The sequence below is a fragment of the Gossypium arboreum genome, chromosome 5 (assembly GCF_025698485.1).
Source record: "Gossypium arboreum isolate Shixiya-1 chromosome 5, ASM2569848v2, whole genome shotgun sequence".
Taxonomy (NCBI): Eukaryota; Viridiplantae; Streptophyta; class Magnoliopsida; order Malvales; family Malvaceae; genus Gossypium; species Gossypium arboreum.
Window position 1 is genome coordinate 16733736 of NC_069074.1, and position 23081 is coordinate 16756816.

The 23081-nt window shown below is 34.5% G+C and overlaps 5 protein-coding genes and 1 long non-coding RNA gene across 7 annotated transcripts; 5 read left to right on the forward strand and 1 right to left on the reverse strand.

Annotated features, from left to right (window-relative positions):
• Window positions 1–209: 209 nt before the first annotated feature.
• LOC128292914 (uncharacterized) lies at window positions 210–759 on the forward strand. The gene is made up of 2 exons (XR_008282905.1): window positions 210–310; window positions 430–759. It is a non-coding gene; the product is annotated as an uncharacterized LOC128292914 (long non-coding RNA).
• Window positions 760–2444: 1685 nt separating this feature from the next.
• LOC108454500 (uncharacterized) lies at window positions 2445–6704 on the forward strand. Its single transcript, XM_017752981.2, has 13 exons — window positions 2445–2935; window positions 3021–3163; window positions 3245–3361; window positions 3537–3651; window positions 3770–3907; window positions 4038–4133; window positions 4233–4346; window positions 4778–4846; window positions 5049–5119; window positions 5194–5287; window positions 5831–5959; window positions 6072–6161; window positions 6260–6704. Exons 1-13 carry the CDS (start codon window positions 2558–2560, stop codon window positions 6350–6352), a joined length of 1647 nt encoding a protein of 548 aa, XP_017608470.1. The 5' UTR covers window positions 2445–2557; the 3' UTR covers window positions 6353–6704.
• A 1614-nt stretch (window positions 6705–8318) lies between these two features.
• On the forward strand, window positions 8319–9923 carry LOC108455729 (peroxidase 9). Its single transcript, XM_017754267.2, has 4 exons — window positions 8319–8653; window positions 8780–8971; window positions 9066–9231; window positions 9335–9923. The coding sequence occupies exons 1-4, from the start codon at window positions 8375–8377 to the stop codon at window positions 9745–9747; spliced, it is 1050 nt and encodes a 349-aa protein (XP_017609756.1). The 5' UTR covers window positions 8319–8374; the 3' UTR covers window positions 9748–9923.
• A 527-nt stretch (window positions 9924–10450) lies between these two features.
• LOC108454388 (uncharacterized) lies at window positions 10451–13719 on the forward strand. Its single transcript, XM_017752835.2, has 6 exons — window positions 10451–11165; window positions 11265–11536; window positions 11877–12031; window positions 12538–12800; window positions 12975–13037; window positions 13170–13719. Exons 1-6 carry the CDS (start codon window positions 10725–10727, stop codon window positions 13428–13430), a joined length of 1455 nt encoding a protein of 484 aa, XP_017608324.1. The 5' UTR covers window positions 10451–10724; the 3' UTR covers window positions 13431–13719.
• A 649-nt stretch (window positions 13720–14368) lies between these two features.
• On the forward strand, window positions 14369–17714 carry LOC108457183 (26S proteasome regulatory subunit S10B homolog B-like). Its single transcript, XM_017756088.2, has 10 exons — window positions 14369–14646; window positions 15203–15322; window positions 15500–15636; window positions 15731–15892; window positions 16034–16120; window positions 16211–16297; window positions 16383–16520; window positions 16924–17115; window positions 17197–17295; window positions 17468–17714. The coding sequence occupies exons 1-10, from the start codon at window positions 14547–14549 to the stop codon at window positions 17540–17542; spliced, it is 1197 nt and encodes a 398-aa protein (XP_017611577.1). The 5' UTR covers window positions 14369–14546; the 3' UTR covers window positions 17543–17714.
• A 280-nt stretch (window positions 17715–17994) lies between these two features.
• On the reverse strand, window positions 17995–19657 carry LOC108457184 (uncharacterized). Of its 2 annotated transcripts, none has more exons than XM_017756090.2 (5): window positions 19105–19657; window positions 18858–18998; window positions 18616–18735; window positions 18402–18497; window positions 17995–18289 (listed from the first exon to the last, which is right to left on the reverse strand). In XM_017756090.2, the coding sequence occupies exons 1-5, from the start codon at window positions 19327–19329 to the stop codon at window positions 18278–18280; spliced, it is 594 nt and encodes a 197-aa protein (XP_017611579.1). In that variant the 5' UTR covers window positions 19330–19657; the 3' UTR covers window positions 17995–18277. The 2 variants fall into 2 exon arrangements, with proteins under 2 accessions (XP_017611579.1, XP_017611578.1); XM_017756089.2 differs by having other exon boundaries at window positions 17995–18302; window positions 19105–19642.
• Between the last annotated feature and the right edge of the window lie 3424 nt (window positions 19658–23081).

The window sequence follows — 23081 nt, forward strand, 5'->3', positions numbered from 1 at the left end:
TCATAGGCCTCTGCTAGTTCTTCAAAAAGGCAAAGCTAATTGGCTGAGAAGAAATGAATAAGACGTCAGGGAAAGATGGTCCCCGACTTCTTCCCTGACTATAAAACAAGCAAAAGCATCAATCCTTCAGCTTTAATGCCTGCATTTACATTTCTTTGGGAGACTCAAAAGTAGTTTGAGCTCAAAAACTGTGTAAACTCTCTCTCTCTCTCTCTCTCGCTCGCTCGTTCACACAAGGTGAGCTCTACCAATATGTTAAATTCTGCTGTGTGTAGCGTTGCTGCTGTAATCTGCAAAAGGAGGAGAAAAGGTGAGCTGTCTTTTGCACACTCCCAGTTTTAAGATTGTTTGCTTGTGAGTCTGTAAAGTGTAAACCGTATTGGAATATCTAACTTTTTTCCTGATATTAGCTGTTGTATTCATGCATAGAGATGTTGAAATGACAATGAAAGCCACAATCTTTCGAGGACATGCACGAAAAAAAAGGTATCTGATGCTGTCATAGAGATAGACAGAGGGGGGGGGGAGGGGGGCCCAAACCGCCAAAAGGGCTTGTAATTCAATTTGGTTTTGTGAGCTGATAAGATTGATTCTGGGTGTGTGGGGGTTGATCTTTTGGGCTGGTCTGTTTGTTGTATGTTTTCAGTAATGATTGTAACTTTGTTCCTTTGGCCTCCTTCAGTTGTCGCCCTCTGCTTCCGTAACCCTGTAGTTCTTTTTGGGGGGACCTGAAATGCCCACACTTACTACTTTCATAAATATTGCAGGAGTTAAAAAAAAAAAACAACAACAAAGATGTTGCATGGCTTATGGCCTTGACCCAGTAAATTACCGCATTCATCTTAACTTGGGAAGTAGCTGGGAACAGACATCGTCAAGAAGGCACTAATTTAATCTCAACATGTTGCCTTAGGTTACAATAGATGGAAACTGGAAACTATAGCTTTGCTAGGTTCCATATAGCTGTAAGTACCTAGCTATAAGTACCTCGATAGTTGACCCAAATACGTTGAAACTTGAACGGGGAAAATATTACCATAAATCGAGCATTTTAGCTGAGAGAAATCATATTAGTTGTCAGGGGAAAAAGCATAAAAAATGTGTATCATTGTTTTAGAAACCATTGCATATGATTCAGAGGTACCCACTGCAAAGTGCACACTTGAACCAAAAATGAACATCCAATCAAAAAGTAGATAGACATCAATTATGGTGAGTATAAACATCAAGGATGGGGTGATAATATTAGCCAATATGTATGGATGCAAAGGAAGATGCGAAAATGAGGAACATGTTTGAAGCACAAGTCCATTCAGATTGCAGGTATACGAAAAGGGGGTATCGAATTGATTAGCTAGATATACAGCTATGGTCCACGAATACAACACATATATATATATATATATGAACCAATCAACAGTCAGGCTAATATAATCCTGAACGTCGGGTAGCTGTTTATATTAACTTAGATTAGCATATGTGAGTGTGACCATTCAAGAACTAACAGATAGAACAAGCAGAAATGAGCTGAAACGTTTCACATTCAATGGCGTTTGATAATGGTACCATGCTTACTATGTTCCTTCAAGTCTGTATCAATATGACAAAATGTACATGCGTACTTATCTATATCACTTGAGGCAAGCAATGAGACTTTCGACACTTATTATCTGTTTACATATGATATGTATATTCCTACTACACCTATGTTATAAATGGGTGTTACACATGTGTCTTCAATTCATCAATTCCATTAATAACTAAAATTTTAAAATTTTTGAGTAAATTAACTTAACCAAAATAATTTTGATTAATTCTATGCATTTAAGTAGATTTTATCATATGTAAATCAAAATCAATATTAAAATTATATTTATAAAAATTTATTTAGCAATTGAATCATAGTTATACTAAAATATTTTTAGTTATTTTATTTAAATATTTTATATAAAATAATATCAATAAGAATTGAGTGTAATGATAAGATACATTGTACTCTTAAAAGAAATATTTGAATCTTAAGGACGACATTATTAAGAAGAGCAACAATGCATCCATGACATAAATCATAAATTTTCACTTTAATAGACATTAAAGAACTATTGCATATCAAATTAATATATATTAAAAGTCTAAAACAAATTGAAAAACCCCATAAAATTAGGATAACCAAAAAAATTTAAATATCAAATTTCTATTAATTCAAATATATCATTTAATTTCGTTAATCCAACCAAAACTTTCCTATGATCTTTTTCTTAATTGAATATTTTTATATAATTAATCGACCGAATTAAATTTCAACGGATTAAATATCCCCCATCATCACATTGCTTTTCTCGTATACTCAACAGTGATGGATATTTTCAAAAAAATGGGCTGAAGAGAGTTCAGTTAGGTTGGGCTAGAATTCAGCTCACTAAGTCCAAACAAAACATATCTAAAATCGAGGGCGTTAACGAACCGCGATAAACCACATAATAAAATGAAAATATTTTTAAATCCGGAGTAACAGTTTCGAGAGAAGAAGTTACTGAAATTCCAGCAATAGGATTTTATGATGAGCTTATGTTTTTGTTCTCTGATTTCTCCTCGTCCTTCACCTTTAATTTACGACTCCAATTTTTCATGGAATTTGAATCTTTACCGCTCCGTTGGCCCTCTCACTTTTTCTACTCACGGCAATGATAGGAGTTTCGTTGCCATGGTTGCTCAACGAGGATACGAAGTAGATAATATTTCACTGCAGAGTCCGACTATCGAGGCAGAGGAAGAAAATGAAGTGGTTGATGAACTCGTTAATGGATCCGTCATCGCTGAACCGGTGGAAGAGGATACACCGAGACCGGTAAGAGTTAGAAAGAAGAGAGATGACGGTGATGGTAGTGATGATGAAAGCTTTGAGGATAGATTCAAGCTACGAAATGGGAGGGAGGTAATTTTTTTTTAATTTTTATCAGTTCAAATTTTGGGGAATTTTTTGGAATTAGCTACTAAGCAAATTTAAAATTTTTTTGAAGGTTTTTGAAGAAAAAGCTTATTTACTGGGCGTAGAGCGAAAAGGCGAGACGTCGGATTCTTTTGCCATCGAGGAGTCGCTGAAGGAGCTGGCTCAGCTGGCCGACACCGCTGGGCTTATGGTGGTTGGTTCAACTTATCAAAAGTAAGATTTTTATCTATTAAATCGAATTGCATTTTCATATTATAAGCTGAAATTGTCTGACTGTATTTTTTGGCCTTGAAGGTTAGCTTCTCCCAACCCGAGGACATATATAGGATCAGGAAAGGTCGCAGAAATTAAGAGCGCAATTCGTGCTTTTGAGGTTGAGACTGTAATATTTGATGATGAACTCTCACCGGGGTAAGGTTTGTAATATTTTCTTAGTTTCAACTTTTATATAAGAATCTAGCTTTTAGTGTTTTCAATGGTGGGGAAAGTGTAATTGGTGATGTCAATTGTTTTTACCTTATGAAATTGATATGCAACCTTCATTATTTAACACTGCATCTCATCTGGCTCTATAATTAAATTTCAGGCAATTGCGCAATTTGGAGAAGGCATTCGGTGGGGATGTTAGAGTTTGTGATCGGACTGCTCTAATCCTGGATATCTTCAATCAGCGAGCTGCAACGCATGAAGCAGCTTTACAGGCAAGTTTAAGATTGTTAGTTAAATAAAAGTACTCCTTGGTAAAACCTTTCTGTACTGAAGATAATCAAAAGAAGAATAATTTATACATTTGTTACTCAAGCTATGGGGCCTTTCTAGGTTGCATTGGCTCAAATGGAATACCAATTGCCACGTCTTACTAAAATGTGGACTCACCTTGAGCGTCAAGCTGGAGGCAAGGTGAAGGGTATGGGTGAGAAACAAATTGAAGTGGACAAACGTATCTTACGTACTCAAGTGAGCAACAATTTCTGTTTCCCAATATTTTATAGATAGATATATGCTGCTATAGGAACTCAAAACTTGTACATAGAATAGGATTTATGGCTATTGGAGCCTCCATGACCTAACTTATGTCTTTTGTTAGATTGGAGTTCTTAAAAAAGAGCTTGAATCTGTCAGAAAACATCGAAAGCAATATAGAAACCACCGGTTTTCTGTTCCCGTTCCTGTAGTATCTTTGGTAAGCACTTAACCTGATTTTTTTTAAAAATAATACAAGGACAGTTTTATTGTGTTCCTTTTATGTCTCCAACATATAATACATTTGAAAGCATTATAGGTTGGGTACACAAATGCTGGCAAGAGTATACTTTTAAATCAATTGACTGGAGCTAATGTTCTTTCAGAGGACCGACTGTTTGCTACCCTTGATCCAACAACAAGAAGGGTTCAGGTCAGTTATAAGTTTGGAAACCTATTGTTACACCTTGCTTTCAAGCAAACCTGTTCTTTATGCAATTGAGTAGTCAGAGAAGATATAAACTAAAACAAAGTTGTCCAGCTGTAGCTATAAGTTTTCTCTATCTATAAACATATCATTTCTATGTTGTGCTATTCTAATCACTTCTGTTCACTATGAGTGCATTTTGGTTCTCAAATCTAGGGGCTTCTAGCTACTTCATTTTGCTAGAAAAGAATTGAGAATTGAAGAAGTTATGTAGCATGATTTAGATCTTTGAATGTTGGTTTTATAAACTTGTACCGATACTTTCTTCGTGAACTAAAGTTGCTTATTGTTATCTGGCGTTGAAAAGAGTTTTTACTGCTTTATCTATTATCTCTGCCGGTAACAAGGGATACTTATTTCTGTTGTGTACTTTCCAGATGAAAAATGGAAGTGAATTTCTTCTTACTGACACTGTTGGTTTCATCCAAAAGTTGCCAACAACCCTGGTAATGCTTCTCACTGTTTGATGTTTATGTTAGGAGGGGCTTCTTCATATTATGTGTCAAACAGGGTGCCTTCTGATTTTGAAATACTTAATGCTCAATTAGTTAAATTGAAAGATGTTTCTATTGAATCTTAATACCTAATTAGTTCAAAGAGGGTGCCCAAATAATCATGTCAGCTCCACCTAATGGTTGTTTCATGTAGGTTGCTGCATTCAGAGCTACATTAGAGGAGATATCTGAGTCTTCTCTTTTAGTGCATGTGGTGGACATCAGGTATAATGCTTTCTACTATTTTTAGTTTTTCTCCCTCTTCTCAAAATTTCAACTATGTTTCCTGTCAATTTCAGCCATCCCCTAGCAGAGCAGCAGATAGATGCTGTGGAAAAAGTTCTAGCAGAGCTAGATGTGTCAGAAATTCCAAAATTAATGGTCTGGAACAAGGTAATGGAGATATTCTCTATCTCTAAGATACTAAGAATTGAAACATGCATAACGAACAATTTGACCCTTTTCCTCACAGCTTATTGTACTTGTGATTTTTCTAACTTTATATATGCTCAATATTCAATACATCTGCATGAAACCTTGCATTTTTTTTTTTTGTTGCTTAATTGCACATGGTGCCTGCAGTCTATCTTGCCTCAGCATGCTTATACCATTTGTTTTTGCATAGATTTATTCTTCCTTTTTAATTTAATTTTTTTAGAATTTATAATCTACTTTTACAGGCCGATTTTGCTTTTAGACACACACTAAAGTATTCATAGTGATTATAACATGTATTAAGTATTCTGTATCCTGGTTTATGAACCATGCATCAGAAAGGGATTAAACTGCTTATGTTACACAGTCTTGTATTCCTAATTGTCATAGGAGTGGAGCTTATCTATAATGTTGGTGATATATATATGCATGTATGTATCATATTCTGTGCATTTTCCCAAAGTTCTGTTATTGCAACATGAACTGGACTATGTATGGCAGGTCGATAAAGTTACTGATCCGGAAAAGATCAAGTTAGAAGCAGAGAGAAGGGAAGATATTGTTTGTATATCTGCTTTGACTGGTGAGGGCTTGCTGGAATTCTGCAATGCTGTGCAGGAAAAACTAAAGGTATTTAATTGATGTTCAGATTTCAGTATCTTTAAAACATGAAAGTGGTTCATTCAGTGAAATTCTGGATCTGGACTGTGTTTTACTAGTGAGTTATGTTCTTTTTTAATAGGATTCCATGGTTCCGGTGGAAGCTTTAGTCCCATTTGACAAAGGGGAACTTCTGAGTACCATACATCAGGTTGGAATGGTGGAGAAAACTGTAAGTATTAGCTAAATATTGAACTAATCTATTTTCGAGTCATTATAAAGAGAGTTAATATCGCTGCTGTTTTCTTATATGTCTTTTCCCTTCTACAGGAATATACCGAAAACGGGACATTTGTCAAGGCATTTGTCCCTCTTCGTTTTGCTAGGCTGCTTACCCCAATGAGGCAACTGTGTAAGTCATAACTTTCAACTCTCTTGAATGTAACCTTTCAATAGTTTGTATTAAATTCGATGAGTTTTCAAGAGCAAGAGGGCGATTTGGGAGGACAGCAGCAGCACATTTTTCAGTACAGCATTGCCCCAATACCAGTGTATATAGAATACCCAGCTCCGTTGTCATTAAATATGTAATAGACGTTGAACTTGACAACAACGAATGTCGGTTTTCTGTGTAAATTTGATGTGCTAGATTATAAGACCCCAAGGCACTAGCGTGACTAGATCGTCAGATATTGAATAAAACAGGGGTTCATACTTCAAACTGACATCGTACTTTGTTTTGCAATGAGACGTGAAACTGCTAGTTGAAGGAAAAGCCAGCATCTAACTTTGATTTGCTACCATGAAGTAGATGAATCTGAAAGCTAAAGTAGCTCGGCAGCAGGTTAACCACTCGAATTTGTGAAAGGGTCAACTCTGTCGTCATCTTTCCTCTTTGAAATTCTTTGTCCCTTTTATGTAGTTACTAATGTCTTTCAACCACTTTTGCAGATAACGCGGAAAGAAATAATTAGTATTAGGGTAAATTAAACTAAAATTTTTAAATTATTAGTAAGTTTATAATTTCACCATTTAATTTTAAAATTTTGAAAATAATTATTAAGTCATTGGGCTATTAAAATTAATATTGTATAGTCTTTGTTTTTTTTTATTGTTTGCACTAATTGAAAATTTTTTTCCTCTTTTCTTTTTTAATTCAGTTTTTTAATGAAATAGTTATATTAACTTGGATCTAAGGTATGCTTTTGTATTTGTTGATGAATATTGATTCACTACAACGATTATCAAATTGTTGCTTGGAGTTTACGAGCTGAATTTAAAAAAAAAATGTTAATGGTCTAGTAACTTAAATGAAAAAACTTTTGAATAGTTTAGTGATTTAAATGAAAATTTTCGAATAGCTCAATGTCTATTTTGTAATCTTTTAAAGTTGAGTGACCAAAATGTAAATTTACTAATAGTTTAGTGATTTTGAGTGTAATTTAGTCTTAGCATTAATATACTATTTGGATTTGAATTTAACTTTAATGTTTATTTTGTTGCTTGAGGTTTTTTCTTTTCAATTTGGCATGAGTTTGACTTTAATATTTAATTTAATATCTAGAATAAATGACATCATATGGCTTAATGAATACTTAACATGTTCATATGTTAAAGATGATGCCAGCCTCAAAATGGAAATTTTTTTATTTAGTCTCTTTAGAAATAATGAAACTATAAGTTAACTCATAATGAAATTGCACTCCCCAAATTAAAAAAAAATCTATTTTATCTTTCAAAAATTATGAAATTATAAATTAATACGTAATAAATTTACACATTAACCCCTCAAAAATTTATAATTCAATCCAATCTCCTTAAAAGTTCTAACTTTATCCCAGACATGTATGCTCTAGTAAAAAATATAGATAATTAAAAAAATCTCAAAACTTAAAATAATAATCTCAACATAATAGACATATTCAAATGCATTAAAATTTATACAATACATTAATCACACCGCTGATTTAATGACAAACTTATAAAAATTTCACGTTAATTGACATGAGGTATAAGATTGGATTACTTTGTTAGTAAACCCTTACCTATGGTGACGTAATTATTTGCTCTTATATATAAAAGAAATTTATAGATACAAAGTCAAAGCTAACATGTAAACTATCCATCTTTGGGTTGTTTCTTTCTAGGCTAATGCTAAATGTAGCGTTCAATTTTCATTTACATTGAGATGAGATTTGGGTTTTGGGAAGGAGCGACTAAATTAATCCTTACTATAATATGCTATGAAGCGTAAGGAGCAGGTAAACCAGAAGCACTGCACGAAAATAAGCGTGGAGACAAGTTGACGCAGTCTTGGCTATCAGTATTAGGTGCTTTTTCCGGGAAGATTTGCCGAGTGGAGCAGTTGATTTAATTGTTACAACCATTATAAATTCCATTGCCAACCAATGACCGTTTATCGCTAACACTTATTTCAAATCATCAATGGCGTATTTGAAAGTAGCTTTTGGCTTCCTAGTAACAGCTTTCCTGTCAGCCACAGTTTCTCTGGCTCACCCTGGTTTGGGTTTCGGCTGGGGAGGTGTTGGTGCGCCAGGTGGTCAATCTGGTGCACCTTCATATGGCCTTTTCCCACAGTTCTATCAGTTTTCATGCCCTCAAGCTGAGGACATCGTCATTTCAGTTCTAGAGAAGGCCATAGCAAAAGAGCCTAGGATGGCTGCCTCTTTGCTAAGGCTTCATTTCCACGATTGTTTCGTGCAGGTTACTTGCTTCTTCCACTTTTTCATTTAATGCAGACGCAAACAATTGCTTAAATAACTTGGTTCGATTTCGTTACTGTAACTCGTAAAAGTATATAAAGTTTCCACCCTCTTTTTCATCTGATAGGGCTGTGATGCATCCATATTGTTGGACAACAGTGCGACCATCGTTAGTGAAAAGAATTCACTACCAAACAGGAACTCCGTTAGAGGCTTTGAAGTGATTGATGAGATCAAAGCTAAACTAGAAGAAGCATGTCCCCAAACTGTTTCTTGTGCTGACATACTCGCAATGGCTGCTCGTGGTTCCACTGTCTTGGTAAGCATAAAGCATGCAAAAAAAGCTCCACGGTACTCGTAAGGCCAATTCAGCATTACATTTTTTTTGCTAACCACAATTAATGCCATAACAGAGCGGCGGACCATCTTGGGAGCTTCCACTTGGAAGAAGGGATTCAAAGACAGCGAGCCTCAGCACTTCAAACAACAACATCCCACCACCAAACTCCACTCTTCAGAACCTCATAACACTTTTCCAACGTCAAGGTCTTGATGAAGTAGACCTCGTTGCTCTCTCAGGTCAACCCATTGTCCCACGTTTTCAGTCAGACCATAACATAATTAAAAACCGTCTTTGACCTTATAATGGCTTACTCATTTTGAACATGTACTAATGTTTCAGGAGGACATACCATTGGTGTAGCCAGGTGTGCGACCTTCAAGCAGAGACTCTACAACCAAAACGGAAACAACCTGCCAGACCAAACACTAGAAAGAACCTACTACTATGGCTTGAAATCTGTGTGTCCCAAGTCTGGCGGTGACAACAACATTTCACCTTTGGATTTCGGGTCCCCTGTAAAATTCGACAACCTTTATTTCAAGCTTATTTTGTGGGGAAAAGGACTGCTCAATTCGGATGAAGTGCTTTTGACAGGGAATGTTGGAAATACAATGGAGTTGGTCAAAGCTTACGCAAAGGATGAGAATCTCTTCTTTAAACAATTTGCCAAGTCCATGATTAAGATGGGCAACATTAGTCCTCTAACTGCTTTTAATGGGGAAGTAAGGAAGAATTGTCGCTTAGTTAACTAGGATATGAATTATGGTATCTGGTGAGTCATGTCTGACAGCAAATTATGTTGTTTTGCAATGGTAAGCGTTGTTGAGTAACATCCTTAATTTCATTTAGAAATAAGGGGGAAAATGTTGTTGAGGATGTAAGGTTTTTAATGTTTAACGAATGAATCAAAGTTTATTATTATCATAAATTAAGTAGAGTTATATCCACTAAATCTTAAGATATTATTGTTATCAATACTGAAGGACGTTAATTTAAACATTTTAAAGTATTTTTTTATCTTATTTAGGAATTCTAATAAGTGCTCATTCATACATTGAGTTAATATACATTTTAAGATCTGATCTCACATGGGGTTAGAATTTTTCTGATCCAATCAAAACTTAATAATTATTTTCACATTAAGACTTGAAGTAAGTAATTGTTCTTACATTGAACCTTAAACTTTTTTTTTTTCAAGTTAACTCTTAAACTTAACAATTGTTTTTAACTATGACTGAATTTTTGTCTTTTTCTCAAAAAATATTAAAAGTTAATTTGACAAAAAAAACTCAAGTCTCTATATGAAAATAATTACTAAATACTGATTTAAATAAAAAAATTTAAACGAATAATTGTCTAGGTTTAGGCCTCAAAATTTCATTAGAGTTAAGAGGAGTTAGTTTATTATATGGATCAAGATTTGGGTTGAAAGCATCCAGCACACTAGCAGTCGGATATTGATCTAATAGCCCAATAAAGCTGGATATTACAAAGGGTAAAATCCCAAATGAAAGCCCGCAAAATTTCACGTCCAGCGACAACGAGACTGAGCTGGGCTCGTGCTTTTGGTCGAATTGCTTCTTCAACCAGTGAAGCAAACAAGCAAATCGTAGATCCTCGAATCGAAACGTGAATTCTCAAGTAGTTCAGGTAATTCACTGCTGATATTCATTTGTAGATCGAGAGCAAAGCAGTAGTAAATTAGCGAAGCTAAGCAATATTTGAAAGAATGGGTAAGCAACCCAGCGCATGGATTACAACCCAGCAGAAAAAGAGATGGCCACTGATGATTCTATTACTCCTTTCTCTATCAACACTCATGGCCTTCCTCATCAGATCCACCTTCGATTCTTGCAGCAACGGTTCTAGTAACAATGTCGGCAATTTCATCCGAGAAGGACAAGCAGAAGAAAAAGGGGGTACCCACCATCAAGTTAACCACAATGACGAAGCACCAACTCCAAATCCTCTCGATTTCATGAAGTCAAAACTCGTTCTCTTAGTCTCTCACGAACTCTCCCTTTCCGGTGGGCCTTTATTGTTAATGGAACTTGCATGTCTGCTAAGAGAAGTTGGCGCTGACGTTGTCTTGGTAACTAACCAGAAACAAACCGAATCTGATGACATCATTTACAGTTTAGAACATAAGATGTTGAATCGAGGGGTTCAGGTAATTCTTAATTTCTTGGTTTCTTTGTTTTCTTCTGTCTTCAATGCAAATGTTGTTTCTAAATTTTAACACATTGGGTTTTTTCCAACTTTTATCAAGGTTTTCTCTGCCAAAGGTCAAGAAGCTATAGATACTGCTCTAAAGGCTGATTTGGTAGTTTTGAACACTGCGGTTGCTGGGAAGTGGCTGGATGCTGTTCTTAAAGAACATGTTGCTGATGTTCTTCCAAAGGTTCTCTGGTGGATTCATGAAATGCGAGGACATTACTTCAAGCTAGAATATGTTAAGCACCTCCCTTTAGTTGGAGGTGCCATGATTGATTCACACACCACAGCAAATTACTGGAAAAACCGGACTCGGGAACGATTAGGGTAATGGTTTTTGTACTATCTGCTATAAGTTTTAGGATTTTATTGTCTGCTAATGCTAATATATATGAAGATTGAAGAGGCTTTGGAGTACGGTTACGATGCTGGTGGATGTTATTGTCATATTTGGATTATAGGATTCAGATACACCTATTGACTCTATGATTTAAATATATGTTTCACCCCTTCTTTTTTTTTTTTCTTTTTTTTTTGTTGCTGTTTTTGGTTATTTGTCTTAATTGATACAGCTATTGACTCTATGATTTAAATATATGTTTCACCCTTCTTCTTTTTTTTTTGCTGTTTTTGGTTGTTTGTCTTAATTTTACAGTTTATTTTACAGGATTAAAATGCCTGAAACATACGTTGTGCACTTAGGAAACAGCAAGGAACTAATGGAAGTGGCTGAAAATAGAGTTGCCAAACTGGTTCTCCGTGAGCATGTTCGTGAATCTCTTGGCGTGAAAAATGAAGATCTAGTCTTTGCTCTTATAAATAGTATGTATGCTTTGGATGTATTATTAATAAAACACATGCTTACAGTGGATCCTTAGTGGTTGAAATCCTAGTTTGATTTTGTGGTTCATAGTTATTGTTGCCTTTCTGAGAATTGATTGCATGGATGATTTTAGTAATACTCCTGCTAGCAGCTTTGGTTCCTTGAGTCAACAGCCTCTTAATTATTCCATGATTCAGTTTGCATTGCAGGCCTGGGAAATTTTTTATTCTCAATGAGGTTCCCCACAGGCATTGTTGCATGAATAAAATTATTCTTGATCGGATTATGGTTATATTTTAGAGCTTTGGTCAATTGCCAATTTCTTCCTCCATTTTCCTTGGTAGCATATCTCCTTTTGTTTTTTGTTTGTGTTCTTGCAAACACCTTGTGTTCTTTCACAACTCTGAACGGCTAAATTATTGCAGAATGTTGGAATATGTTATATGATTCGAGCCTACTGTACTGGTTTATCATCTTTTGAGCACCGATCCCTGTGCTGTTTCAGGTGTTTCCCGAGGGAAGGGTCAGGACCTATTTCTACGTTCATTTCATGAAAGTTTGAAGTTGATCCAGGAGAGCAAACTAAAGGTGCCACCAATTCATGCGGTGATAGTGGGAAGTGACATGAATGCTCAGACAAAGTTTGAAACAGAGCTGCGTAACTTTGTATCACAGAATAATATGCAGGGTCGAGTTCACTTTGTTAATAAAACCCTAACTGTAGCTCCTTATCTGGCTTCTATTGATGTTCTTGTTCAAAATTCTCAGGTATTCTCTGAATAACTATGTTGTTTATTAGTGTTGTAAGTAGTACTAATTGCAGTACCATCAACTCATAGTATATACTATAGCTTTCATTCGTGTTCCATTTCATGAAATATCTATCAAGTATGATTTGCTTTTGCTTTGCTGGCAAAGCTTACAAGTTGTTGTCACATTTAGGCCCGGGGAGAGTGTTTTGGAAGGATAACAATAGAAGCTATGGCCTTTCAGCTTCCTGTCCTGGTATGTCCTGTAATATCTAACAGAAATTCTTCTTCGCAATCTACCTATTCTCTATCTCTTTTCATTTTAACAAAGCAATGTAACCACTTTTTTCTTTTTTGGGTGCTATTGTTGATTGCATTTATTATTCAGGGCACAGCTGCCGGTGGCACCATGGAGATAGTGGTAAACGGGACAACAGGCTTGTTGCATCCTGCTGGCAAAGAAGGCGTGATGCCCCTCTCAAATAACATCGTGAAACTAGCTACAAATGTAGAGAAGAGGCTGACGATGGGGAAGAAAGGATATGAAAGGGTGAAAGAGAGATTTTTAGAGCATCACATGTCCGAAAGAATTGCCAAGGTTCTGAAGGAAATACTGCTGCACAAGGCAAAGCGCCACTCTGAGTCTTGAAAACTTTGCTTCACTGTTCAGTGCCTTCATCATCCGGTACTAAAGTTGCTCTCTGCTGTTTTTGTCAGGCATCTGATGAATAATAAACTTGAGGGTAAAATCTATTTGTATATTATGTAGCAAGTGGGGGGAAAACTGTAGATAATCATGTTATGATACCCATTTTTCATTCTTTTTTACGTTTAAATTTATTCTTTTATACGTAAATCTAGAGACAGAAAAATTGTGATTCTTAAATTGGTTGGATTCAAGATTCCCAGTGCAATGGTTGATATATTTCCCCTTGAAATGGTTTAATTGAGGATTTAAGTTTAAAGATTGGAGATTTTTAGATTTTGTTTAAGTGCATCATCCCATGTCGCCTAAGCCTTTTCTCTACTTATGAATAAAATGAGTAATGGTGGATTAATTAAGTATAGTTTCCTCTTCCTTTTTGCAACAAGTTTTCTTTTTTACTTGTTTGTATAACTTCGTTTTTACAAATAGCAAATAGGTAAAATCTATTTACTATAAATTCAATTTAAAATTATAAAATACTTGTCGCCCAAAAGAAATAAATTTAAATATACTTATTTTTAATACGGTTAAATTATGCCATATGTTCTTGTATTCTTTGTAAATTTGGGATTTAGTCTCTTTATTCTTTTTAAGAATTTAATCTCTCTCTACTTTTCAAAATTTAAAGTTTAGGTCAAATTATTGAAACTAAAATTATTTTGTTAAATTTAGGTTTATTGCATCGTCATTTTTTAGTTACATTGCTTGCTATCAAGTAAGAATTATTTATTTATTTCAAAATGTCATACCAATCAATTTAATAAAAAATTAATATTCTTAACAATTAAACTTAAATTGTAAAATTTAAAAAGTAAATAGACTAAATGTAACTAAATTCCAAATTTATAAAGAGTTGTAGGGCATATTTTAACCTTATAAAATCTAAAAGGGAAATTTTAGCCCAGGCCGCTTTTAGAATACATATAGATACATACCTGGCAGAGTTTACAAAATACAAATAGCCCCAATCTTGCACAACCCCTTGCTCAAGGAACCTTGGGAAAGCCCAGACACCAAGCTTTCTTCAAAGTCGGACCATTTCGATCATAGATTGTGACAATGAGCGACGGAGAAGACGCTGTACGACGCCGTAATGCTATTGCGGAGTACCGGAAGAAACTGCTTCAACACAAAGAGTATGAATCAAGAGTTCGAGCAGGTGTTCCCCACCTCTTCCCATAATCCTCACCCTCTTACCCCTAATTGGGGTCACTTTTCTCTTTTCCGCGTTTTGCATTTAAATTGTTGTTTTTTTTTTTTTTGCGGTTTGCCCATTTACGATTTAGGATTTAGGGTTTTGCTTCCACTATCGGTTATATCAGCTGCTTCGTTGTTTTACAAATATTTCTGCTTCGGAAGTTAGATCCTTTTTTCCTGTTAATTGTAGAGGCAGCTTGAGTAGGTAAAATTTGGCGAGAAAGTCTTAAGCCTTGGTTGCTGCGATAGATAACGTCTTTGTTTTCAACTGAAATTTTGTTTTTCAATGTCTTCGACTTGGGTTGACGATTGGATCTTGTTTATGTTGTTGATGAAGTTGAAATTTTGGCTTTCTGGTAAAATAAAGTAGTTAAGAAGAAACAAAAGAAAAGGATGTTTGTAGCTTTGGCTACAGCTTGTTGTATTAGTTGTTTGAAGACCAAATCTTTATCTTTCTTCTTAATATAGTGCATACCTAACATAGTTTTTGACTTGCTATTTCGCTCTTGAATGTTAAGGTAGGGAGAATTTGAGAGCTGCGAAGAAGGAGTTTAACAAAACAGAAGATGATTTAAAGTCTCTTCAGAGTGTTGGACAGATCATTGGAGAAGTTCTCAGGCCTCTTGATAATGAACGCTGTAACTACTATTTATCCCCTCCCTCTTTTTAATATAAAGTTCGTTTTTGTGTTCTTATTTGTAAAATTGCTTAGTCTGACATCTGCATAGTCGCATTTGAAGTTTTGGCTGTTTATTGGTTCATTTTTTTTAGAATATATTGTAACTATAAATTTGGATGTCTATATGACATTTCAGTGATTGTTAAAGCAAGCAGTGGCCCTCGCTATGTGGTTGGTTGCCGCAGCAAAGTTGATAAGGAGAAGCTAACTTCAGGAACTAGAGTAGTTCTTGATATGACAACACTGACAATAATGCGGGCTCTTCCACGTGAGGTATTACCATACTAACTAGTTCATTTTTATTTATGATATAAAAGCAAGTTTTCTCTGCAGATATTTCAAAGCCCAGTACATCTTTTGATGACAGGTTGATCCAGTTGTTTACAACATGCTGCATGAAGATCCTGGTAATGTTAGCTACTCAGCTGTCGGTGGTTTATCTGATCAAATTCGAGAGCTAAGGGAATCTATTGAGCTCCCTCTCATGAATCCTGAGCTTTTCCTTAGAGTTGGGATCAAACCTCCCAAGGTGATTATTACTTCCAGTTTTCCTCTCTCTGTCAATTCCTGAATTTCAATGGGTGTGCTTTTGTATATGTTGATGGTTGAAGCATGCTACAGTGGAGTGATATATGGTTGACAATCCTGAAATTTCTTGTCTCCCTTGCAGGGTGTGCTCCTCTATGGACCTCCTGGTACAGGCAAGACATTGCTAGCTAGAGCAATAGCAAGTAATATTGATGCTAACTTCTTAAAGGTTAGTATTTTTGAATCTATGTCTTACCTTTGTGGTTTTCTCATCCCGTCCTTGAATGAATGAATCTAACTTTTTCTCATCTGAGACCAGGTCGTTTCAAGTGCAATAATTGACAAATACATTGGAGAAAGTGCAAGATTGATACGAGAAATGTTTGGATATGCACGTGATCACCAAGTGAGAACCTGGAGTTATGAATGTTTGCTTTTGTGCTTCTTTGTATCCATTAATGCCATTCTTATATTTGCTTCTTTGTGTTCAGCCTTGCATCATCTTTATGGATGAGATTGATGCCATTGGTGGACGCCGTTTCAGTGAGGGAACGAGTGCTGATCGTGAAATACAGAGAACGTTGATGGAGTTACTTAATCAGCTTGACGGATTTGATCAGCTTGGGAAGGTACATAATTTGGTCATGAGCATGGTACAAGTTGTGATTTGAACAGATATTCTATATGCTATAGTTTGTAAACTTATATTTTGAATGCTTTCCTCACAAAGTGGCTAAAAGGGGGGGGGGGGGGAGTGTTCTGGTATCGTGTCTCTGTAAACTTCCAAGTGCCTGCATATTCCACTCTAGTACGGCAGGATCATAACTTCTTCTTTATGGTCCTTGAAAAACAGATATACTTATTAACATCTACAAGTGCATGGATGGTGGATTTAATTATATATATTTTTATTTTATTGCGTTTATTGTTTGGAGCTGAAAGTTCTCTCAATGCACCCCTAATTGCTCCCCGGTACATTGGTTTGTTTTTATGTTCCCGAAATCATTATTGAACTTAAATTGTTTCGTGTAGGTTAAAATGATCATGGCCACAAACAGACCTGATGTTTTAGATCCTGCACTTCTTCGTCCTGGGCGGCTAGACCGAAAGATAGAGATTCCATTGCCAAATGAGCAATCAAGAATGGAGATCCTCAAGATTCATGCTGCTGGCATTGCCAAGCATGGTGAAATCGATTATGAGGCTGTTGTTAAACTTGCTGAGGTTAGTCAAAGGTGTGGCTTGTTTCTGTTTCATGGCTGTAATACTCATCACTAAGATTGTTTTTCGTCCTTATTACTTTAGGGCTTTAATGGTGCTGATCTACGAAATGTTTGCACGGAGGCTGGAATGTCAGCAATCCGTGCAGAGCGTGATTATGTCATCCATGAAGATTTCATGAAGGTATATATAACCATGAAACTTGAAAGAATGCGTTTTCATTTGTGGCTTATGTGCACTAGTCTAGAACTCTGTGGAATGGAGAATTTTCCAATTCCCAGTATACTGGCGTTATGAAAAATTGGACAACTGCTTATGTCAATGATGGGCTTTCTTCTATTTGGTTAAATTGCAGGCAGTAAGAAAATTGAACGAAGCTAAGAAACTGGAATCAAGTGCACATTACAGTACCGATTTTGGGAAAGACTAGAGGTTTTCTGTTGGACAGTGCATTATAATGTTGTCATAATTACAGCCCTCTAGTCATATTTGTATCATGGACCCCTTCTGCATGTTTCTGCATGTTTCAGGAAATTGACTTATTTTCATTCTGGAGTGATTTAGTTTGGGCTCTTAAATGAATTTATATTTCAATCTCAAAATTTTCAACCACCACCAGTCTCTTTATTATTGACAGTTGCGGGTTTCAGGATGAAATGGTGGGTTCTTTTCGTGCATAAAGTTAGGTCGTTGCATTGATTATTCTATGATTATGCTATCCACAACCAACTTATGGTGCATGTAGTTTTTTTAACTTCAATCCGCATTTATGTAGTTTTTCCTTCTCTGGTATACTAAGGAAAACTTTCCTTGATGGTACATATTGATGAATGAATCAAACAAAATGTGCATATTGTTCACAAGTAAAAACAGCCCATCAAATTTACAAGTACAACCGAATAATTCATGATTTGATTTTTTTTTTTTTTAAGTCTTACATAGAATCCTGCATGTTTACGCAGTATATTTCAATTTTCAACCCTTAATAAACTATCAGCTGTGTGGATACTTGAAGTGAATTAGATACTGAATATTTTATGCAGCCTAGTTCACTAGTATGTAACACAGCTTCAGTCCAATTTTCCAGGCATGCCCACCTGCTTCCTTCTTTTAGTAAGCTTGTACTTCACCATCTTTACAATCTTGTAGAACCAGAAAGTACTCACTAACTGAAGTCCTACAGCCATTGCCTTGAGTAACAACACGGATACGAGTTGTCCATTTCTTGATATTAATTTATCTATTTATATAATAGAGTTGGGAAGAAGGGGGTAAGTCGCAAGTAATACCTTGATAAGTAGCGGGTTATTAGCTGTCAGAGTAACGAAAGTCACATAAGGTCCACCCACCATCCTTGCTACTGAGAATATTACAGCAAATAGGACCTGTTCAAGTAAACAATAACGTACATGACTACACAAATATATTTTAATACAATTTGAAAACCTCACAGAACATAATTAAATGATAGCTGCAGGCATCACGAGGAAATTGGAAACTAACATCAGCTGCTAAATTGAGATCGGTGTCCCTGTAACCGAATTCTTTAAGCAGTTCCCTGGCGTGGAGGAAAGGGCTTGAGATCTCCGTTATGAATATGGCAGCAACTTGTTCTGATCCACACTGCATCATAACTAAATCTAATCATGTACAAAGGATGCATGGGCTAACACAGATTACTCCTGTAAAACCATGCCCAAAGAAAATCCGCCCAAGGGGGAAAAAACAAACATAAAGGTGAATACCAATTGAAAGGCAAGGCCAGCTGCAAGACCAACGATGCTGACCAAGTGATGAACTGTGTTGTCAAGAGTGAATTTGACGTCAAAGAGGCAGCAGATGAGGTCATATATAAGATAAGCTACGGTAACAGCCAAAACTTGCCTCTGTCAGCCATTCACAATATTAATTCCTTCCACCATTATGTTTAAGCTCTGCTATAAATAAACAAAAGGAAAAGACATGAACAAGTTGCTTTTGCTTGGTACATACCTGCTTAGGCGTAGAAGCCGAAGCCAAAGGACAAACAGGGCAGCTCCAATCTTCAACAGAGAGCGAGGCTAAAATCACAGCCAAAATCCCATGGATTGTAGAAACAATGCGGTTGCAAAGTTCAAAGGAGCGGTCGGAGAAGATTTTTCGGACAAGTAGAAAAACTGTCGTCCATGAGATCACTCCCAACACAATCAAATTCACAATATCGTATTCCTCCCCCATGTTCAAATCTCAAAGCTAATAACCCAACAAAACTGAATAATGAAGCCAAAGAAAGCTTTTTGAAAACCTGAGTCAATAAAGAACCCAAGCCCCAAGAATAGATGCAAAATGAATTGGACCAATCTCTGATCTGTTCTAATTTATATTGAAAGCGGAAGGGAAGTTAACAGTCACCAACCGTTTCTCTCCATTTAAATGCCATAAATGATGCCAGTACTTTCCGAGTGAACATTGACTAGCTCATGGCATCTTCTGGGTTTTAGTTGGCAGAACATCCCAAACTCTATTTGGTTTATAGCTTAATAATTTATATATATGGTTCAAAGTGAACATCATTTGGTTCGAATATTCCGATTTTTATATTTATTTTAGGGGATAATCATTTAATATCTTTTGACTTATAAAAAGGAAAAAAGAAAACTTAAGAAATAGTTTTCATAAGACCGTATAAGTCATCATCAAAACAACATTAATGATCAACTAACCGGTGGCTGAATGGCAATAATTTGTGTAGGATTAAGTGTATGACTCATTTCTTCTCTCTTCGTAATAACATTACCAGCAGATAAGAAATAAACACCTTTATTTTTCGGAATTAAGGTCAAACTTATTAAATCAACAACATCTCTCTCTAAATAAATGAAAATGAGACCTAAGTCAAGATAAATAGGATACTAGTGAAACTTTTTTGTAAGATAGACGATGCAATGTGTTCTTAGACAGGGCATAGGTTAATGATTTCGAAATTTGAATTTTGAATTTTAGATTTTTATTTTATGAATTGATATTAATTTTAAATTTTAAATTATTTAAATTCTTATCACATCATTATAATCTATTGTACACTAGTTAATATTCGATATATAAATTTTAATTTTTTTATGATATAGATACACTGATGTTATCAAATTATATATCATTAATAAATCAAATATAAATTTAAAAATATAATAATTAAGAAGAGTGAGAAATTTTGGTCAATTTTGTAAAGCTAAATTAAAGGGTTTTGTATATTTAAAGTAAAATCTTAACTAGCATTCCATGCCATTTTCATGAATTGTACATAATTAAATACCCCAACTGTATTCGCTATTCCCTACTTTCACCAAACAAAAGTTTAAATTACAAATTAGTCTCAAAAATAAAACAAAAAGTCTAATTTAGGCTTCGCAAGAAGATAATCGAAAAGATAAAAATTTAAAAAGTAAGAGAAATAATAAATAATTCTTTCCGTTGTGTACTTCATAAAAAAATTTAAATAAATATTCATTCATTGCTTTGTATAATTAAAAATTGAAAATGTTAAATATATATATAGAGAGAGGGAGTGAAAGAGAGAAGCTTAACTTATATTTCTCATATATTTTTCTTTTTAACCCTTTTTCCTTTCTGCAAAATATTCTTCTCACTTTGTATTTAGTGAATCAATCTTTACTTAATTATAACGCCGTAGAAAGCCTTCAATTTAATCTAAACTAGACCGTGGCTAAGAAATTCAAAGCTATACACTGTACTTTGAATCCAAGTCTAAGAAATTTTGCAACTTTGACTGCTGCAGAAGATATGTATTCATAAATATAAGCTTTGGAATTTACTCTCCTTTTTTCTATCATTTTGAAACATGAGCTATCCCAAGTTTCTATGTACATTTCCGTGGTCACAGTGCGAGATTTTCCAAGGATGAAACCAGTGAAACTTCATTATTCATGGAAACTTATTGAGGTTCATTTCTTTCACTGTCGAGTAAGAAGATTATTTCTTTTCTTCAATATCATGAATCCGAGGATGCTTTCTGTCATGCCTGAAACAAAATTAAGAAATTAGATTAACATATAAGCAAATGAAAGTATAATACTGAAATCATAAGTGTTGAAGAAGTTGGTTTCTTACTGTGCAGTAACATTGTGTAATAATTTCTTCTAGTCTCCCAGGCGACCGAGTGCTCCATGAACAATGAGCGCTTGCTGCTCCGCCCGCAGCGCTTGCTGCCTCTCCTCCAAACCCTCTATGCGCTCTCTGGTAGCGCGAATGCGCGCTTCTTTCCTTGCAGGATCCATTGTTCTAACACTTCTCAAAAGGAAGTTTAGCACTCTACGGTGCTCTTGAATTTCATTTTGCAGTTGCCCCATTTCGGCAGCAATTGCAAATATATATCAGTTAGAGGGTGTATAATAAAAAAGAATGATATTTGAAAGAGGAGGTTTAAAAGAAAGTAATTACAATATAAGGGGTATGTTAAAGCTTTAATTTAAACAAATTGTTTGAAGGCAGTTAATGTTATTCAAGATGACTATTTGGGGTATTAAATTTAGTATTGATTCGACGAATATTGGATAATTTAGCATGTCCTTAGGGAGAGAATTCAAGTTGTTGTTATCTCTTTTTTTTTATTTAACAAAAAATTTAGACATTACTTAGCAGGCAATTATGTTAGTTATAAGGTTTGAACATTACAGGTTGTAAATAATTTATTTGCCAATGTAAAGTGAATTAAATAAAGAAAAAATGAATTGATTGAGTATTAGTTTGATTGATATTTCTTTATTCAATGAAGAAATTTTTAAGTTCAACCAACCTATTTTCAAAATAAGAAGTGGATAAATAAAAATTGTGGGAGAGACTTTTATTTATCCATCATTATAGGCAACACCATCCATATTATCTATGAGATTCGAACTCAAACTCTACTTATGATTCTTTATTTCTATCTCATTACTCTTGTTTCAATTTTATTTCGTATTTTATTTTAGCATATCGATTTTTTTTTTTTTACTTTACATCCGACCTCTCTCCTTTTTTTCCATCTATATTCTTTTTTTTTCTTTTCATTTTAGGTTCGAATTACGCTTATTTTCACATCTAGGATTTACATATATAACATATATTACTGTCAAGGGTAAATTTCTTATTTCTTATTATTGAGCTTATAATATATAATATATAATTTCTATTAGATGTTAGAATATTAATTCTATTATATATTTATCTAATCTATTATATATATTCTAATATATATTAGTATTAGAATTTATTTATATATTTTATTTATAATATATTAGAATATTATATTAATATTATTTTTATATTATTTATCTATTTCTATTTTATTTATTTCATTGGTATTGTTGTCAATACAGAAAATGTGGGTTTAAATACGTTGAAGCGCATTATACTCCTATATATATAGATTAGGGAGGAGCTTTGGTAATTTTAAGTATTTTGTAACAGATTTTACATTTTTTTTTTTGAGAAAATAAAATTACAAAACCAAATTTTCTGACTTGAGAAACACGGCTTATATTGTTCCTATTTATAGAGCTAGCCATCAACTTTATAACAGCTAAAATATTAAGCCTTTTAATTATTTTAAATAAGTTTTTATTTCAAACAAAAGATTACTAGCTTTAGATGGTAATAAAATTAAAGCTCAAACAAAAGTTTACTAGGTTTAGATGCTAATAAAAATTAAAGCTCAATCAAAAGATTACTAGCTTTAGATTCTAATAAAATTAAAGCTCAATAACCTATTTGATGTTAATAAGATTTATCGAATCAGTTTGAGGATTTTTTAAAATTATTTTAACGTTTAGAATTTGATAATTCCACACATAATTTGCTTTGTTCCTAACTCCTAACCGCTTCTCTTGGTATGACATATAACACAGTAAACTTGTTTTAACCTTATTCTTTTTACAATCTACTACTCAGCTATGAATAAAATTATTGTTTTGATAATCAAATCATAGAAAATT

Bases quoted from the DNA above. Each gene is read 5' to 3' on its own strand.
- LOC108454500 (XM_017752981.2), top strand. From the start codon at position 2,558: ATGATGAGCTTATGTTTTTGTTCTCTGATTTCTCCTCGTCCTTCACCT. The intron at 4,134-4,232 runs GTAAGCACTTAA...AAAGCATTATAG, and splicing joins CCGTTCCTGTAGTATCTTTG to GTTGGGTACACAAATGCTGG. The intron at 4,847-5,048 runs GTAATGCTTCTC...TGTTTCATGTAG, and splicing joins AAAAGTTGCCAACAACCCTG to GTTGCTGCATTCAGAGCTAC.
- LOC108455729 (XM_017754267.2), top strand. From the start codon at position 8,375: ATGGCGTATTTGAAAGTAGCTTTTGGCTTCCTAGTAACAGCTTTCCTG. The intron at 8,972-9,065 runs GTAAGCATAAAG...ATGCCATAACAG, and splicing joins CTCGTGGTTCCACTGTCTTG to AGCGGCGGACCATCTTGGGA. The intron at 9,232-9,334 runs GTCAACCCATTG...CTAATGTTTCAG, and splicing joins AGACCTCGTTGCTCTCTCAG to GAGGACATACCATTGGTGTA.
- LOC108454388 (XM_017752835.2), top strand. From the start codon at position 10,725: ATGGGTAAGCAACCCAGCGCATGGATTACAACCCAGCAGAAAAAGAGA. The intron at 11,166-11,264 runs GTAATTCTTAAT...ACTTTTATCAAG, and splicing joins TGTTGAATCGAGGGGTTCAG to GTTTTCTCTGCCAAAGGTCA. The intron at 11,537-11,876 runs GTAATGGTTTTT...TTTATTTTACAG, and splicing joins CGGACTCGGGAACGATTAGG to GATTAAAATGCCTGAAACAT.
- LOC108457183 (XM_017756088.2), top strand. From the start codon at position 14,547: ATGAGCGACGGAGAAGACGCTGTACGACGCCGTAATGCTATTGCGGAG. The intron at 15,323-15,499 runs GTAACTACTATT...ATGACATTTCAG, and splicing joins GCCTCTTGATAATGAACGCT to TGATTGTTAAAGCAAGCAGT. The intron at 16,298-16,382 runs GTGAGAACCTGG...CTTTGTGTTCAG, and splicing joins GATATGCACGTGATCACCAA to CCTTGCATCATCTTTATGGA.
- LOC108457184 (XM_017756089.2), bottom strand. From the start codon at position 19,329: ATGGGGGAGGAATACGATATTGTGAATTTGATTGTGTTGGGAGTGATC. The intron at 18,498-18,615 runs GTTAGTTTCCAA...TTACTTGAACAG, and splicing joins ATCTCAATTTAGCAGCTGAT to GTCCTATTTGCTGTAATATT. The intron at 18,303-18,401 runs GTATTACTTGCG...TTGTTACTCAAG, and splicing joins ATAACCCGCTACTTATCAAG to GCAATGGCTGTAGGACTTCA.